This window comes from Boleophthalmus pectinirostris, unplaced genomic scaffold, assembly GCF_026225935.1.
Source record: "Boleophthalmus pectinirostris isolate CB_2022bp ecotype Guang Dong unplaced genomic scaffold, ASM2622593v1 HiC_scaffold_20, whole genome shotgun sequence".
Lineage (NCBI taxonomy): Eukaryota > Metazoa > Chordata > Actinopteri > Gobiiformes > Gobiidae > Boleophthalmus > Boleophthalmus pectinirostris.
The window spans coordinates 9597261-9614778 of NW_026571153.1; the positions used below are offsets into that span (position 1 = coordinate 9597261).

Sequence of the window (17518 nt, forward strand, 5' to 3'; positions counted from 1 at the left end):
ATGTGAGTCAGTATAGTCACATTTTCTTAGTTTTTTAATCATTTTTCTGTATTCTACTTAAACAAATGACAAATTATGCCTCTCTTTACTGTTGGCAGAGATGAAATTGGTCAAAAATAGGGACACCTGGGGCATTTCTTGTATAAAACTGAGACAAATCACTGGGTTTGGATAAATCTGCAGGGACAGGAACTGGAACGGTCCCAGGTAAACCGGGACGTCTGGTCACCCTATCTGATCTACAACAGAAACAGTGCTCTCATGTGGCTTTATAATAAGATGAGAGTCATTTTGTGTTTTCAGAATACAAATAACATCTTTGTATTATATCACAAACATAATTTACTCTTTAAACTTAATGTGCAATATGTAACTTTTCTGATGGATGTTTCGCGACCTGCTTGTCTCATGGTGAAGATGGTCGATTGCTCTACAGTATTGTTTGGTATTAAACTATTTTCATGTAGTGGGCTATCTATGTTGATTATTTATCCTTTGATTTGTTTGCATTGCGATTTTAATGTCTTTCTTATTCTGTGAAGCACTTTGAATGACTTTGTGAACAAATTGTGCTATACAAATAAACTTGCCCTGCCTACATGTGTGTTTATGGCTCAAAAATAGGTTACATTAAACTCCTCTCTGCATATTTGACCTGTCATGTGGCCTGGTGATGTCAACAGCTTGTCTGCATAGATAATTATACTTCCATGGCATAAATATATAGGCTAGATAGGATTAATGCCATACACAAAGTAATAAGATCTCAGGTGGTTCTTTAAGAAAAATGGCCAATAAACATGAACCTATCCCTCTCATGTGGGATGTTCATCTTCATCTTTCTGATTAAAACACGTTCATCAGCTGTACATTCTTCTGCAGCAAATGTGGAGTTAAACATTTTGTGTTTATCACAAATGAAGTTCATTTTCATACATCTGTTTGGATGATAAGGCCATGGGATGTTAAAGCCCAATTTCTTTTATTTGGGGATATCTGAAATATACAGAGCAATGTTTTTTGTGTGACGCTTTAATTTTTATATAGAACTGCAATAAACAGTGGAATAAACACACATACATTAATGCACATGACTCTGTCTATATACAGTTTATGGTTGCACATAATAATTAAACATGAGGTATAATATTCTTAAGGTTACATAATGGAGTGAAGAACTGCATTACATAATAATGTCTTGTTCTACAATCTCACACTTTTATTGTGAAGGGGTGTGACTGGACTTCCGCTGTGGCTGTCGGTCTCTGCGTGTCTCACGTGTCTCTTAAAGCCGCGGACTCTGTTCTCTTTTGAGAATGACCCCCGGTATGAAGTGCACTTTGTCCTGGCTGTAGAGCTCCGTCCTGACACATCACAAGTCAGAGCAGAGGACCCTCTCTGTCACGTGAACTGTTTAAGATGCGCGCGCGCACGCCCTGGGCTCTGTGTGCCGTTGTGCCGCTGGGCAGAGCTGCAGTCAGAGCTTTCGCCCACTGAGCCCTGGGCCAATTGTGTTACGTTTGAATTGTGAGGCGTTGAATAACAGCCTCTGCTCGGGCTGTGAGTGAACAGAGTGCACTCAGTGCTCTTTTCCACAGCAGAAATGGCCTCACAGTCCAACCACTAACAGCCCATCTCAGACACCACCTGCTAAAGGGTAAACCATGAACACGACCAGAGCTGTGACAATGAGGAACTTCAAAGTCTGCCTGTGCCAAAAATAAAAGTGTGCAAAATAACCCACAAGCTTGTTTGTTTCCTTCTGCAAACCAAACTTAACACTGCTGAAGCAAAAATAAACAGGACTGGGTCAGGGTTACCCAGGTTATTGAGTTTTACTGGGTTATAGGGTTACTGCAGGTTAAAGTGAATAGCCCAGTCTACACATATATTACTGCATCCAGGAATTCAGTACAAAAGTACAAAATGCAACACTGTTGTAAGTTAGGGGAAGTGACTGTGAAATATTTACCAACAAGCCTGCTGCTCATTTGTGGCTTTTTCACTTTGTACATGAGAGCGGAGCAGGCCTGGGGCAAGAGGTGACCCAGCCCTTCTATTGCGAGCATTTAGCCTCCAGTGATGGCTCTTGTGGCCAGATGTCAGGAAGTGTTTGAAGGGTGCGCTCCTCTTGGCAGGACAGGGCTGGTGGTGGCGGGGCACTTCTCATCTCTCCCTGAGGAATAACAAGCAGCCAGTAATGCTCGGAGCAGGAGAGAGAGCAACAGGCCTCTTTCATTAGCAACTGACAAGCTCTGAAGATTTAATGGATGTACAGTGGAGCACGCCATGTTATAATGACATAATGGACAGTGGTTAGAGTGCAAACAGGATGTGAAATTATCTAGTATTCAAACCGTGCTTTAGTGGAGAATCTAGGGTTAATATAGGCCTTCTGCAATTTTAGGCAGTAGTGAAATGTAACAAAAAGTATTCCCAGGTTTATAACCAAATAAAGTATTGTACAGTATAAATTTGAGGTATCTGTACTTTCTACATGACTAAATGAAAGTATGTTTATTGTTGTGTGAGACCTGCTGAAAAGGCTGAGGGTTTTATTTTTAACATATTCATAATTCGAGCAAACCAAAAAAAAAAAAAAAAAAGCTGCTAGAAAAAGAGACAGATTTGGTTATTTATACTGAACAAAATTCAGCACAATTCTTTATCAAAATTAATGCATTTGAAGTCATTTAAGATCTCAAAATATGTATGTATGTATGTATATTATAGCGGGTTTTTAAAGTATTATTTATCAAACAGTACAGTACAGTACTCGGAGCAGTACAAATTCCAGTAAAGAAAACACCTGCCATAAAGCTGCAGTATGTGACTTTTCAGGTGGAAGGTCCTGCACCTGCTTGTCTCCATGGAGGTGTTTCTTCATCTAAAATACTTCAAAGTATGATGTAAAATGTATCTATGATGCATTTATTACATTATAGTGTCTATTATGGCTAAAACATGCGTAATATCAGTGGCTCTGGTCCTGACATTTTAAATTCTCTCTAAAAAAAATACACACTAGGATGAAGCAGAACCACTTTTTAACTTTTATTTGTTCTTATTCTTCTTTCGCTTAATTGCACGTAGAGCTTCTTTTTCTACTTTCTCCTTGGTATGGATGAGGCAGAAGATAAAGGCATTGCTGTACCTAAAAGACAAACAAGTACTATGAATATGTGAAAACAAAACATTATGCAAATATATGAAGAACAAAAATAAACAATTGAAACAGGAAGTACACACACATGCTCAAGGCACAGCAAGTAATAAAAACATTTAACCAGTTATATACATTTCTGACATTCAACTCTTTTTTAGCTGGAGGATCTGAAACCTTCTTTTCTCCACTGACATGTTCTTCTGTCTGGAATGTCCCGTGAAAAGGCATAAAACTAAAACAGACACATTTAATGCCCTATTCTTGAACATTCCAGGCAAAGCAACGACATCTTCCATGGAGATAAGCAGACGGCTACACTTCCACCAATGCAGTTACACAGCGCACCCAACATATCTGGTATAGAATTAGGAATATAAATGGTATAAAATCCTTTTTTTAATGAAGCTGATTAATGATCATTTTGGATCATTTAGATTTTAATGTCTTTCTTTTTCTTAGTTAGGGATTGTAGTTGTCTTTTTAGTCATAATTTAAAGGGCCCATATTACGCTGTTTTATGTTTCCTAATCACAAACATACTTAGAGTTGTTTTTTGTTTCATTACCACACTTTTAACAAACAAATCCTGCATATTTACTGAGTTCTGAGTGCTCCACTGTGTTTTTAAATCTATACACATTCACTAGAATCATTTGGATCATTTCAACCCTGGAATTTCCGATCTCTACTGAACTAAAAGTGAAATGTAACTGTTCAACTTTTCAACAGCTTCATGACATCATAAGGTGGAACAGAGCATTTTGAGCTTTGGAGATGTATACAGACTAATAATAAAAGATTATTCAAACATGTGAATGAAACAAAACACAACTCCAGGTCTGTTTTTGAGAAGGTAACAACATCACAACATGGTTTAACCCTCACAAGAATCAATTTTGAGTAATATAGGCCCTGGAAAATTACTGCAATTTGTCTACTCGCAGTAACACAGACATTTACATCTCGTCATCCCTGTTTTCTCAGATTTGGTGAGATGTTGTGACAGTCCCTCACTTGGGCAGTTTGTTGTCTCCTCCTGTGATGCGCAGAGGGCAGTGGAACGGGTTGTACATGGGTTCAGACACGGCTCCTCCGACGGCGGTGCGTACCACCTCCACACTGTTGGCGCACCTGTACTCACTGATCTCACAGAAGAACGCCGGCGCGCCCACGCTCTGGACACAACACAACAGGGATAAGAGCTCAGGACACACATGAGCTGAGACAGCTGCTTAAAATAGTTCCTATTGCTTTAAAATACACACTATTTTATTATTATGGACGCACGGATTCAGCCTTTTCAGTTACAGATTATGATACGATGGATTTAAGCATCTTCCAATACCTGATATTGACTGATACGTATGTACTGATAGCAACTAAAAACAGCATTTATTAGATTAAAACAAAAATAAGAAAAGAATAAGAACTTCAAAATGTGCTATGTAGTTGTTACTTATATTTATCCCTCAACCAACTACAGAACAACTTTGTGTAACGATAGATATTCATCATTTACTGGGCCAAATATGACAAGAAAATAGTCATAAAACAGCTATATAATCCAACCAGGATATTGGATGAACTGAGCAATTTTTTCTGTATCGATGCCGACATTCAATACTAGTATCAGTTTGGTGCATCCCTATAAAATATTAACAAAAAGTGGGAAAAATACATTCCAGATTACACAAATAAACAGTTGTATAAAGCAGTGTTTCCGAAACTTATTTCTTGGGACACATATTTGGCCATTATTCAACAATTAGTATTACTCAAGTTTTAAACAATGAAAAACAGTCATTGAAGCAGCAGTAAAAAGATCCATAAGACGCCTATTTGGACATTTATTTTGACCCATTTCTTTTTCTTTTCAACATTCAATTGAAGCAGCAATATTGGAACAAAATAGTCTATAAAATAATTACAAAAAGATTAGAAATTATACAAAACATGTCTTAACATTTCAGCATGTGTCCGAACTGTATATATTAGACCTACATGCAGATCGTGACAAGGCGACCCAAAAAAATCTCTTGTGACCCAGTCTTTAAGAAACGCTGGTGTATAGGACCTGAGATGTCACCACATGTTGCTGTGTCTCAGATGACATCGTAACATTCTTTAGGCCAATCATATGTAATACAGATTTCTATGATTGTACCTTTTAGTTATTTCATGTCAAAATGCGATGTAATCAATAGAGAAAACTCAGCCCATCTGGGAGTATGACATCAGCCCATTTCAGGGTCTGATATGAGTCACCTTATTGTTACTAACTGCCAAAAGAAACATTTGGGACAGTTTACAGTTTAGAGATTATCTAAGTGTTTTCTGTTGCACACGTCTTATCAGCTCGCCTCTGCTTCTCAGAACCATTAAACTGACAAATTCACTACAGTGTAAATTCAAAAAGCTAAAAATCTTCAATAATTGTGTCATAAAAAATTGTAATATAGACGAGAAAAGAGTAACGAATTTTAAAAGGTCCTGTATTACGCTATTTTTTGATCTGTGTTGTAATGTTGTTTCCTCGCCAAGAACATCCCTGGAGCTGCGTTTTGTTTCATTCACACACATTCAACACACAAAACACAAAATTTAGGCGGAGTTCTTCTCTCAAACTCTGTACCACCTTGTGATGTCATGTGGTTATATAGGAAGTAGGGATGTAACGATATGAAAATCCCTCGATATGATGTTTTCGCGATATGCATCTCACGCGTCGATATTTATTACGATATTTTGTGGAGGCTTACAAAACTGTGAATAAGCTACTTTTTCCTCTTAAAATCCCTTGACAAGACTTAATCCAAAGAACTAAAACTTTAAAGTGCTTATTTCTTCATGTAGTTTGCATCAAAACGGAGCAAAGGATCATGGTCTATGTAGTTCCCTCTGTTTTTTTAGCTATTGCTGCACCATAACTCTTAATTTAAGCAAAGAAATTTGTCATTCGATATATTGTGACGGTCCACGATATTATTGTGAGACTTGGAGCTGTAATTATACAAAGAATTAAGATTGAAAAGTGCTTAATAACAGTTATTTCTTCATTTAGTCTGCACTGACAACAGCAAAGGATCATGGTCTATGTAGTTCCCTTTTTTTTTTTTAGCTATAGTTGCACCGTGGCAAGGCAAGTTTATTTCTATGTATGTAAGTAATTCAAAGTGCTTTACATAATAACAAAGACAATAAAATAACAGAGAAAGACATTAAAATAAAAAAATAAAACCATAACAACTAATTTAAGCAAAGAGACTTATTCGATAATTACTAATTCGATACTAATCAGATATATGTGATGGTCCACGATATTATTGTGAGACCTTTGACGATACGATATCACGATATTTTGGTTATTGTTACATCCCCAACAGAAAGTGCTCCACTGTGTTTTTAAACTCCATTCACATTCACGAGAATCATTTGTATGGCAATGGGGAGCTATTAACTTGAGAACTACCACTGCATGATATCACAAGGTGGAATAGAGCATTCAAAGCTTTGGAGATGTAGACAGACTAAAAATAAAGTTACTGAAACATGTGTGAATGAAACAAAACACAACTCTGGGTATGTTTTTGATGAAGTAACAACATTATAACACGTCTTAACGCTTACAAGAGTCTATTTGCGTAACACAGGACCTTTAAGGAATTTTCAAAACGTAACGTGACCTTAATTTGTACCTTGAGTTTGGGCAGAATCCTACGCCATGTCGAAGCTTTTCTCACAAAACTTGGCCTGAATCCTGTCAATGAACAAACACGCACAAACAATGAGGAAATGATTAAAGGTAAGGTCGCACAATGCACCGTTTGCTGGAAAGAGGAAATCCTGTTTCCTCTCAGTGTTTTTAGCCAGAGTTCGCACCAACGATGAGGTCAGGCTCGCGGTCCTGCAGAGACTCGTACTCCCCACAGTGAACTCTGACCCCGACCGTCCTCGTGTCGCTGGTCTCCGGCGGCTCTGTTGCTATGGTGACGCTGCCCTCTTCATCCTAAAACAGAAAACACTGGTCACACTGCAAAAAAAACTAAAATCTAGCCACGTTAAGAGGACTTGAATTAGGAAAGTTTTATCATGATCCGAGTAAATTTCACTTGACAAGTAAAATTACCTGCCAGTGGAATAAAACATTTTGTACTTAAAATATGAAAATACATGTGGCCACAGTTAAGACACAAAAAACAACAACTCTTTGCACTTAAAATAAGAAAGTAAATAAAATGTTGCTTGAATAAAGAAAAAAATACTTATTCTGTTGGTAGATAATTTTACTTGTCAAGTTGAATCTACTGAAATGATGTAAAATGTTCTTAATTTAAGTCATTTTAACTTACATAAATATGGCTTTTTGCAGTGCAACCTCACAGTAAACAGACCAGTCAATGTAAAAATCTTAGAAAATTTTAGGTTTTTGGTTGGGTACTCTTCTATGATATATTAGAAGAGTTTGAGTTTTGATGTTTTTGTTTTTCATGGATTTCATCGTCCTGTTATGAGTGACATTTTGAAGACTCTTGAAGACACCACTAAGTCTCCCCACAGCCATCACATCCATCGGTCGCCAATAAACATCTTTATCATATTCTATTGTTGTGACGTGGTCCTTGCTAGTGAAATAATATTTAGTTTAACATTCTTCATTGTTATGGCAATGGTCCTAATTTTCTGTAATTCTGAAACCACGGAGAGTAGGTCTGCAAAAGGAACGAAAATCAAAATCGATACTAAAACTAGTACTGAAACTAGATACTCATTTAAGCAAGTATCAATACTCAAAAAGTAACATTCACAGAACCTTTCCTGAATAGCTTTAGAATGATCTTGAGCTGATCAGGACAAGTATGGACCACATAATACCTCAAGTACATGCCCATGGATGATTATAGAACCTGGACGACTGAGGGATTACACAAATATAAGGCCACTTAGTAATACAAAAGAAAATTACATTCTATTGTGAAAACAGAGGGATTTTTATAATCATTGTGGTATTGGAATCAGTATTGAGTATCGAGTCTATTCCTTTATATTTCCTCTTTTCCTATTTTCTGTTTCCTTTATATTCCTTTTCCTGTAAATATGTATATGTAACTGTTTCTTCTGTTTTTGTTCACTTTTATGTGAAACACTTTGGTCGGCTGAAGTGGTTTTAAATGTGCGATTATATAAACTTGAACTGAATTGAATTCCTTAGTACCAAAACTGACAAATGCTGATAATGTGACAACACTAATGGATAGAATAAGATACAAGAGACAAATTTGTATTGGTTGTCGAGGATTAATTTGGACATTGTGTTAATTTGCAAGTTGGGGTCACATAAAACAGTAAAAAAAAGTCCCAAATATCTAAAAAAGCAATGCATTTCAGTTGAGGCATCCTATTCCCTTACCTTTTTATACATGTAGAGCTTCATGTTGTGGAACCATGACGGTAGATGTGCGCACGCAAACACCAGGTCAAAGGTCACATGTGGCAGGAGCACAGTCAGTTCCTTCTCGGCAAAACACAGGACACAAGGGTCGAGGGTCAAACAGCAGCGTTCTTAACTACTAGACTGTAAAAAACATTGTATACATGAATAATTAACGTACCCAGAGTGTGGCCAAGGTGTGCAGCTCCCTGTACGACTCGATGAGGTGGATCTTCAAGAACTTCTTAGATGAAAAATTTAAATCTGGAGCTAAGATACGGCGCATTAAACTACAAATACTAGATATATTTATAGTTAATTTTGAATAAAGTCTTTACAATGGATTGGCACCAGTGAAGTGATAATGTAGTAGATCGACAGGGCAGAGCTGAGAAGAGGAGCGACCACGGAAGAAGAACTGAGCTCTCTCCATCTGAAGTACATATGCCACGATACTGCAAAAAAAAACAACATTATCTTTATACTGTGTTATAATATTTTTGCATGGGAAATGTATAAATATTTTACCTAGTGGTCTGATGAGGCTTTTTAAATGGAGAGTTGACATTAAAATGGCTTCTTCTTCTTTTAGGGGTCCGTATCCTTCCTTATGACCTATACAATTTATAGTTTATACATTTATATTATATTATAAAATTACACCGTGTAATGTTTATGGTGAAGGGTCCGTCACCTGCTTTTCTCCATGCAGATTATCGTTATTATTATTATAATAGCTTTTTAATTTATGTTTTAATAATACGGTTCTGTGCAAAGTTCTCATTTCAAACACATCCAGAAGAATTGACAAAATGATAATCACATTTCAGAACATGTTCCTACTAGTAGAGTAACGATATCCAAGTCTCACGATACGATATTGTCACAGTATGAACCTCACAGTACGATATTTATTGCGATATCATAGGAAAGCTCACAATATGGTGGGGAGTCTCATGACTAGGGATGTAACAATATCGAAATCTCTCGGTACGATATTTTAATGATATACATCTCACAGTACAATATTTATTGCAATATTTTGTGCAGGCTAACAAAACTGTTAATATGCTACTTTTTCCTCTTAAAATGCCTTGACAAGACTTAATCCAAAGAACTAAGACTTAAAAGTGCTTAGAACTGTTATTTCTTCTTGTAGTTTTCACTGAAATGGAGCAAAGGATCATGGTCTATGTAGTTCCCTCTCTCTGTCTTTTTTTTCTATTGCTGCACCTTAACTCTTAATTTAAACAAAGAGACTTGTAATTCGATATTTTGTGATGGTCCACGATATTATTGTGAGAACTCTGACGATACAATATCACGATTTTTTGTTTATTGTTACATCTCTAGTTTCTACAGATCTAAACTACAGGGTTAGTCAGGAGTTTTTATACAGGATAAAACGATATATTTTGGGGTTTGTGAAGCAAATTATGGCCTTATACTTGGCCTTTGCAGCCATAGTTATTAGGGTATTAAACTTATCTATCACAATGTGTCAAACATTCTCGGCAAAGCAATAACAAGGCAAGCAAATTAGAGGACCCTGAACCAGGACTTTGATCCTAAGTTCCCACTTTGTATCCAGTCCTGTTGTTTTCTGGTCTGCTCCTTCTCTGCTGTTATGCTCTGCTGCTGGCGTAGCAGCATGCTCCAGTGCAAGCCAGTAGCCTCTGTCCAGCCTGTGCTCTGACAAGAACTCCTCCAGACTGAAGTCTCTGGACGTCACCTCTGCACAGGTCAAAGATGAGAACAAGAGATTAAAACACAATTACACAAACAGCACCATAGACTCTTGACTACTGAATTATATCTGAAAACATAACTCAGTCTGAAGCTCTGTTACTCAAGATCAACTGTAATCTGATCTTTATTTTAACACAATCTGATCAGAAAGCGCTGATTTAGTTGAAACTCCAACAGGTGAGATGATTTGTGCTCTTGACCAAGTCTCTCACACACATAATTACACTCACAAGCTACTGAGCACAGACAACATTTTTTCATTTAGTCATTCTCATCTTTTTACTGAAAATGAAACCTTGACAGGACCGTGAACGTTTGTACGCTTGTGATCTCGGGCTCCTCAAAATGTGTTGCTTAAATAGATTTTATATTTTGAATTCAGTTTTCAGGCTGTCTTAAAAAAATTTTAATCTGTGTTTGTTTATGTGTGCTTTGTGCCTTCATGGTAACTGCTGAACATTACGCCAGTAGAAATACACGTACAACACCCCCAGCATAATGTCACTGCAAAGTATCAATTGGAAAGGGCATTTGTATCTTGAAATGGAAGAGAGAGGATACAGACATTGTGACCACATCTCTGACGGTTTTAGATATTACTCAAAACAAGTATGAGCAACACTGCCACCTAGTGCCTCCGCTCAATTTAATTTCTTTCTTGTGACTAGGTCAGGAATCAGAATACACCAGATGGTTTGCAAGAACCCCAGAAGTTGTAGACCGCGCACTGATCAATCAGCGAAGAGCTGTGAAGCCATGACGTCAAACTTAAGCGACTGTCTGGGTCCCTTTTATGGTACAGCACAACAGTAAACAAAGTGGTCGAGATGGATGTAGACGAAGACAGACATTCTGTGTCGGCAACGATTCCCAAGATCGAGGATTTAAAGCCAGAACGAAGAGAACGTTTGGTGAATTTTATTAAGGGGAAAGACGTTATTGCCCTTCTTCCTACGGGATTTGGGAAAAACTAAAAATACCGGTTAGCCCCATTAGCGGCGCATTGCACACGTGACTACCAAATAGCAGCGATTGGTTAAATTAAAAAAAGTACCCACCTACCGTCGAGCGAACAAATTCTAACTCTGCGAGGTCAGACGGTTTTCACAAAGTGAAACAGGCTGATGAATCAGGCTACAATTTTCTACCCCCTGAAGGTTCAGTAAGTTAATCTAGTCTAAACTATTCAAATCAGTGAATATCCTGAATTTAAAATCATGACTTCAAGCCATTGTGAAAGTGTGTATTCTTTTTCCTGTGTGCTTTTGGATGCAATTAATTTAGTAGGTTTAATTTTGTGCATTCATTTGTTGAGTAGTTCTACAGACCCATGTGTGTCGTTAGAGTAATAAACCTCACTGACCCTGAGGAGCACTAATAGTCCTATGGCTCCCTGTGGACAGCACTCTCCTGAATAACCCATGTGCTCTCAGCAAGAGGTGGAGCTGTGTTTGTGCATGTGTTTGTGTGTGTGTGTATGTGTGCATGTGTGCATGTGTGTACCTGTGTTGTAGCTGAAAGGCATGTATCCCAGCCAGGCCTCTCTCAACATGTACTGGCGCAGTCTCTGGCACCAGGCCTCGTGCTCCTCCTTCGGGACACATCCGTCCTCGCAGAAGTACACGGCGGCGCACCGAGAGCTGAGGGGGGCACACAGAGCAGCCGGGGCAGGGGGACAGTGATATGAGTCCACTCTGAGTCATTAGGAGGCACGGACAGGAGAACAAACACTGGCAAACAATATAAGGAAATAGCTGGCATTTCATAAGAAAGATAAGGCTTCTGTATCTGGGCTGTTGCAATTCACTTTTCTGTGGGGGAGAATAGAGAACTTTTGACCTGCTGGTATTTCTATATGACAAAGAGAAGCAAGTAAATCAAATATAAGTACAAATGTATTCACAGAGCACTTTTAAAGATAGTGAAACAGATTTTTACAATACCTTATAACCTTGGACTTAAAGAGTGCATATTAAGCTATTTTCTGATCTACTGTATATTATAATGCTGTTCCCATGTTGTGTTTCATTCACACAGGCTCAAACAGAAAGCACTCGGTTCCACCTTGTGATGTCACGTGGTAATACATGAAGTGCCTGATTGTGTTTTTAAACTTCACACACCTTTACTAGAATCATTTGGATGATTTCAGTCCTGAAATGGCCAATCTCTGCTGAACAAAAGATAAAGGGTAGCTGTAAACTTGAAAACTACTGCCGACATCACAAAGAGGAACGGAGCATTTTGAGTTTTGGAAATGTAGACTAATACAGGATTACTCAAAAAAATGTATGTTTTTGAGGAGGGAGCAGCATTCTAACATGGCTTAAAGCTCACAAGATTCTAATCTAGTGACAATAAGTGACCAGGCCTCCTGTTAAACTGCACTGAGACCTTTGACTGAGACTCAAATGCCACTGAACAGTGCAGTGCAAATGTTGTACCAACAGCAACTGCAACAATTTGCTGCAGTAAAACATGTATTTTCCTTCTTGGGTTCAATAAAGTGTTTCACAAACGTTTTTTGTGGGGACCCATATTTTAAAAGTCACAAACCTTTGCGAATGAAGTCAAGAGACATTATTCATAAATCACTAAATAAAAATGGATTTGACCATTATTGAACATGAGGATATTTTACTGAGTGATCGTATCTCTCTGAACAATTAGTATTACTCAAGTTTATACTATGAAAAACATTGAAGCGTCATAAAAGGATCCATAAGTCGCCTTTTTAGACATTAAATGCCCATTTCTTTTTCTTTTCAACATTCAGTTGGAGAGTGCAGCGCGCATATCAGGGATACAGGCAGAACTGTATATTGCAGACCTACATGCAGATCGTGACAAAGCGACCCCCCAAAAAATCTCTTGCGATCCATCTGAGGGTCACGACCCAGTCTTTAGGAAACAATGCCATAAAGTATCTCTCTCTTATCTCTCTTTTGACTAATATAGGACCTTAATTCATACTCCATACATTCATATCCATATTTTATTTTTTGTAAAGGAGCATGTTACACTACAATAGTTTGTGTATTAGTTAGCATGTTACTTATTGCTGTCAGTAATTGAGCAATCATCCATGTGGTCTGCTTTAGCGACCAATGATTCCTCCAGGCAACATACAGTATGATATTGGATTTGTTGAAAACTATGCACTGGCTTCACAAAAAAAGCAAAATGAGAGCCCTGGGTTCATACCATTCCTTGAGTCGTGTGGGAAAGGACTTGGTTTTACAGGCGTTGCAGTAGTAAACAGGAGGCCAGCGCAGACTTAAGCCTCGGACCCACTGCTGGTTCGGCTTTGGGTTGAATTGTTCATAAAAGGGGCTAGACAAAGACCACTTAGGGCCCTGCAGGCTGTCGCTGAAGACTGAAAACAGACTGTAAATGAACGGAAAAGAAATCATTAATGGTTTGCTAATGAGTTCATTCTAATTCCATTCATTTGTGTGTCTCACCTGTGAATTAACCTGTCCGTGGTCTTTAGTTTGTCAGGTCTGCGGGGCGGACCACCACACATGGGGGCTTCGGTGCACCTCTGCAGCACTTTGACAACAGTGCAGATGATTTGAGTGGCCATCTCGGACTCTCCGCTCGCGTCGTACCAGAACCAGTGCCAGTCCCGGGGCAATACTCCGAACCCAAGAGCCAGTCCTGATGCATCTGTTACCATGACTACACTTTTACCCATGTACTCGTCTGGTCAGGAAAGGAGACAAAAACAAGATTCTTATTATGTGTTGGACAGTCATTCTGATCATATTTTGTAGGTAAAATGTAGGCAATTTGGGTTGAAGTAACCTACAAATGACTAAAGTATCTTAGAGAAAAACAGACTTAGACCTAAATCAGATGCAGTTGCCTTTTTGTAGACTACAAAGTGTTTAACAACCTGAATGAATAAAAGAATTAAATATTTTGAAGAGGCTAATATAATTGTAGATAGGACACTTTTTTGCTTTTAAAATAGCTCAACAAGATTTTGGTGTGAATTATTTCCGTCATAATCTCAAGAATTCAAGTAAAAAACATATCTCTTCATGTTGTCTGCACTGAAATGAATCCTGTGATATGTAGTTTCTGCTGTTCATAAGCTGTATGAATAAAATATCTCACAGTTTAGGCTTATGACGTTCCCTAAGGCCTTTAATAAAATGTATGTTTGCATTAGCCAACATTTTCATTTGTTTTGAAAGACACAGAGCTCTGGAATTAATGAATTATGGATTGAATTTTGTTTAAATTTATATTTTGTCTCTTATACATACAGTAAGTCGTAAGTGAAATTGTAAAAATGCAAACTTGCTGTTCATACGCTGCTTTTCTTCGCTGAATTCTGTCATTGTTTAGGCTTTATAACTACTTTTTACTTCAGACTAAACTCTTTCGGTCATGATCTGTGGAGTTTGTAGTCAATGTTTTGTTTTGTTTATGTTTTGTAGTGCTGCAAAATGACCAAATAAACTACTGCTACTACATTTATGTTTCACACTTTTCTTTAAATGTCTAATGTTGATGTTCAGCCATATTAATATGAACTTATTTTCTTTATTTTCTTTTCTTTATTTATTTTTATGAAGTTAGTTATAGCAGTAAAGAGAGGCATAAATGGTCACTTGTTTAGGTAAAATGCAGAAAAGCAGCTTAAAAATGACCAAAACACAAAGAAAATGTGACTATAATGAATCATGATTGGGCCGAGTGCAGAAAAAATCTCCTTAATTACGCACTCGTTTCACTATTTACGCTTTTTTTTTTTTTTTCCAGAACCGAGGATGTCCCAGTTTTGTTTTTTGTTTTTTTATTTTATTTTGAAAATCTGGTCACCCTATATTTGAAAATAATACATATATTTCACCTGTTTTTAGGGGACTGATGTTTGCCCTGTGCAGTCTTCCCGCTCCAGGCAGACGCTCGGAGCTCTCCAGTACATGTATGATCCAGTAGGGGGAGCTGTCCAGCGGGATCTGTGTCTCCAGGCTCTCCGCGCTGGGGCCCTTGGGTGCGAGACCCTTGGGTGCGGTCTTTGTGCTCGTCTGATAGCTGAGATACCACTGAAACATGGTGTCTGAAAACTCCACCAAAGGGTCACAGTTTCCCGAGATAACTTCCGTCTCATCCATGTCTAAAAGTAGTTGATTTCCTAGTCACGTTATCCAACAAAATATTAAACATGTCATTATAATTAGCCTAAATTATAGTTTATACGAGTGGCTGTTAGTTATTCTTACCTAAATTATCTTTTTCTTTAAATATACCGCCGCTGTAGGACGATCAACAACAGGACAAAGTAATGTAAAACTGTTATTTTACAGAATCGTCCAGGGCAACAGTCGTGATGACAACAATCGCCATGGTAACCGATAGTACTCCAACATCTAGGTCTATTAAAATCGCATGTTCCGTCTGACATAAACATATTCTTGGACTTTTTTTTTTTTATCACTTCACTTTTTTCACATCTTAAATCCTCTTTCTTTTCTTCAATTCTTTTTCATTTTGATTAGCTAATACAAAAAAAGTATGTTATAGCCATTTGTGTGAAGTAAACAGGCTCATTATCAGTGGTTGTGTGTAGGGATGTAACGATATCCAAATCTCTCGGTACGATATTATTTCGATATGCATCTCACCATACGATATTTATTGCGATATTTTGAAGAGGTTGATATAATTGTAGATAGGACACTTTTAAAATACCTTGACAAGTTTTTGGTGTGAATTATTTCCGTCATAATCCCATGAATTCAAGTAAAAAGCATATCTCTTCATGTTGTCTGCGTTGAAATGAATCATGGGATATGTAGTTTACGATGTTCATAAGCTGTTGCTGATGTAAAACCTTGCATTTAAACAAATGAACTTAATTCGATATATTGTGACAGTCCACGATAATATTGTGAAACTTTAGACAATGCGATATCGCAATATTTTGGTTATTGTGACATCTGTAGTTGTGTGTGAATATGGTGTATTACTGCACAAAAGATCGACAAGCACAGTGTTTTAGGGTCAATATTACATTTCATAATTCAGAGAAAGTCTTAACATCTAGAGAACTTACATTATTATGACCAAAAATGGATCATAAATCAATTTAACTTCAATGAATTTCCTGTCATTAAAATTTTGCCACAATAGATACAATAGTTGATAATTATCTCTCTGGTTTTATCATACCTCATTGCAAAATAACACAAAAAATAACAAAAAAAAATATATTTTTTGGAGTTTTTTATTTTAATACACAGAATGAAACTAGAGCTAATCTAACTTCAACTAAAGTGTCTTAATAGTGTTTTTATGTGTTAATAAATAAACAATATATTCAGGGGTGTAGCACAAAATTCAGGGCCATGAGAACAACAATCGTGGCCCGGATTATGATCTCTACATGAAAAATACACATTACAGACTGTGTTTCCCTGGGTAAACAACAAAATTTACCCCTTCAGTTCAAGGCTCCTGCAGATATTTAAGCTCTATGCCATCGTAACAATTGAAAACAATCCTACAAGCAAATATCTTGAAGGCTCTGCGCAGTAAAAGTCGATCAGATGACAGAATTTGATTTCTTGATGTGTTTCTTGGACAGTTCCTCCTTCCTCCTCTTGTTGCTGTAGCTGACTCTGTGAAGTCTGTACGTTTTTCTCGCCTGAATTCTCTCCTTCTCCATCACCTCTGTGTCATCCAAAATCTCCAGCCCTGGGATTTGACTGATCACATATAATCTACAGAACACACAAACACAAGACTAATAATCGTCTCTCTTTGATATGGTGCGTGAGAAATTGGAGATGGGAAAAACTGTAGAATACATTTTGCGTACAACATAATAATTAGTTACCCACAAAGCAATTGGAAATAATTTCATTAGCTGAGCAAATAATCAGCAACAAACCTAATGGAAGAGAATATTATGACAAATGTACACAGCTCACCTCTGCTTCTCAAAACCATTAAACTGACAAATTCACTACAGTGTAAATTCAAAAAGCTAAAAATCTTCAATAATTGTGTCATAAAAAATTGTAATATAGACGAGAAAAGAGTAACAAATTTTAAAAGGTCCTGTATTACGCTATTTTCTGATCTGTGTTGTAATGTTGTTTCCTTGCCAAGAACATCCCTGGAGCTGTGTTTTGTTTCATTCACACACATTCCACACA

General features: G+C 37.4%; 1 protein-coding gene across 1 annotated transcript; it reads right to left on the bottom strand.

The window, feature by feature from the left end:
• Positions 1 to 3041: 3041 nt before the first annotated feature.
• LOC129409818 (zinc finger MYND domain-containing protein 15-like) lies at positions 3042 to 11981 on the bottom strand. Its single transcript, XM_055156595.1, has 10 exons — positions 11847 to 11981; positions 10175 to 10328; positions 9123 to 9209; positions 8933 to 9049; positions 8776 to 8864; positions 8574 to 8675; positions 7046 to 7172; positions 6862 to 6923; positions 4181 to 4341; positions 3042 to 3154 (listed from the first exon to the last, which is right to left on the bottom strand). The coding sequence occupies exons 2-10, from the start codon at positions 10245 to 10247 to the stop codon at positions 3055 to 3057; spliced, it is 918 nt and encodes a 305-aa protein (XP_055012570.1). The 5' UTR covers positions 10248 to 10328; positions 11847 to 11981; the 3' UTR covers positions 3042 to 3054.
• Between the last annotated feature and the right edge of the window lie 5537 nt (positions 11982 to 17518).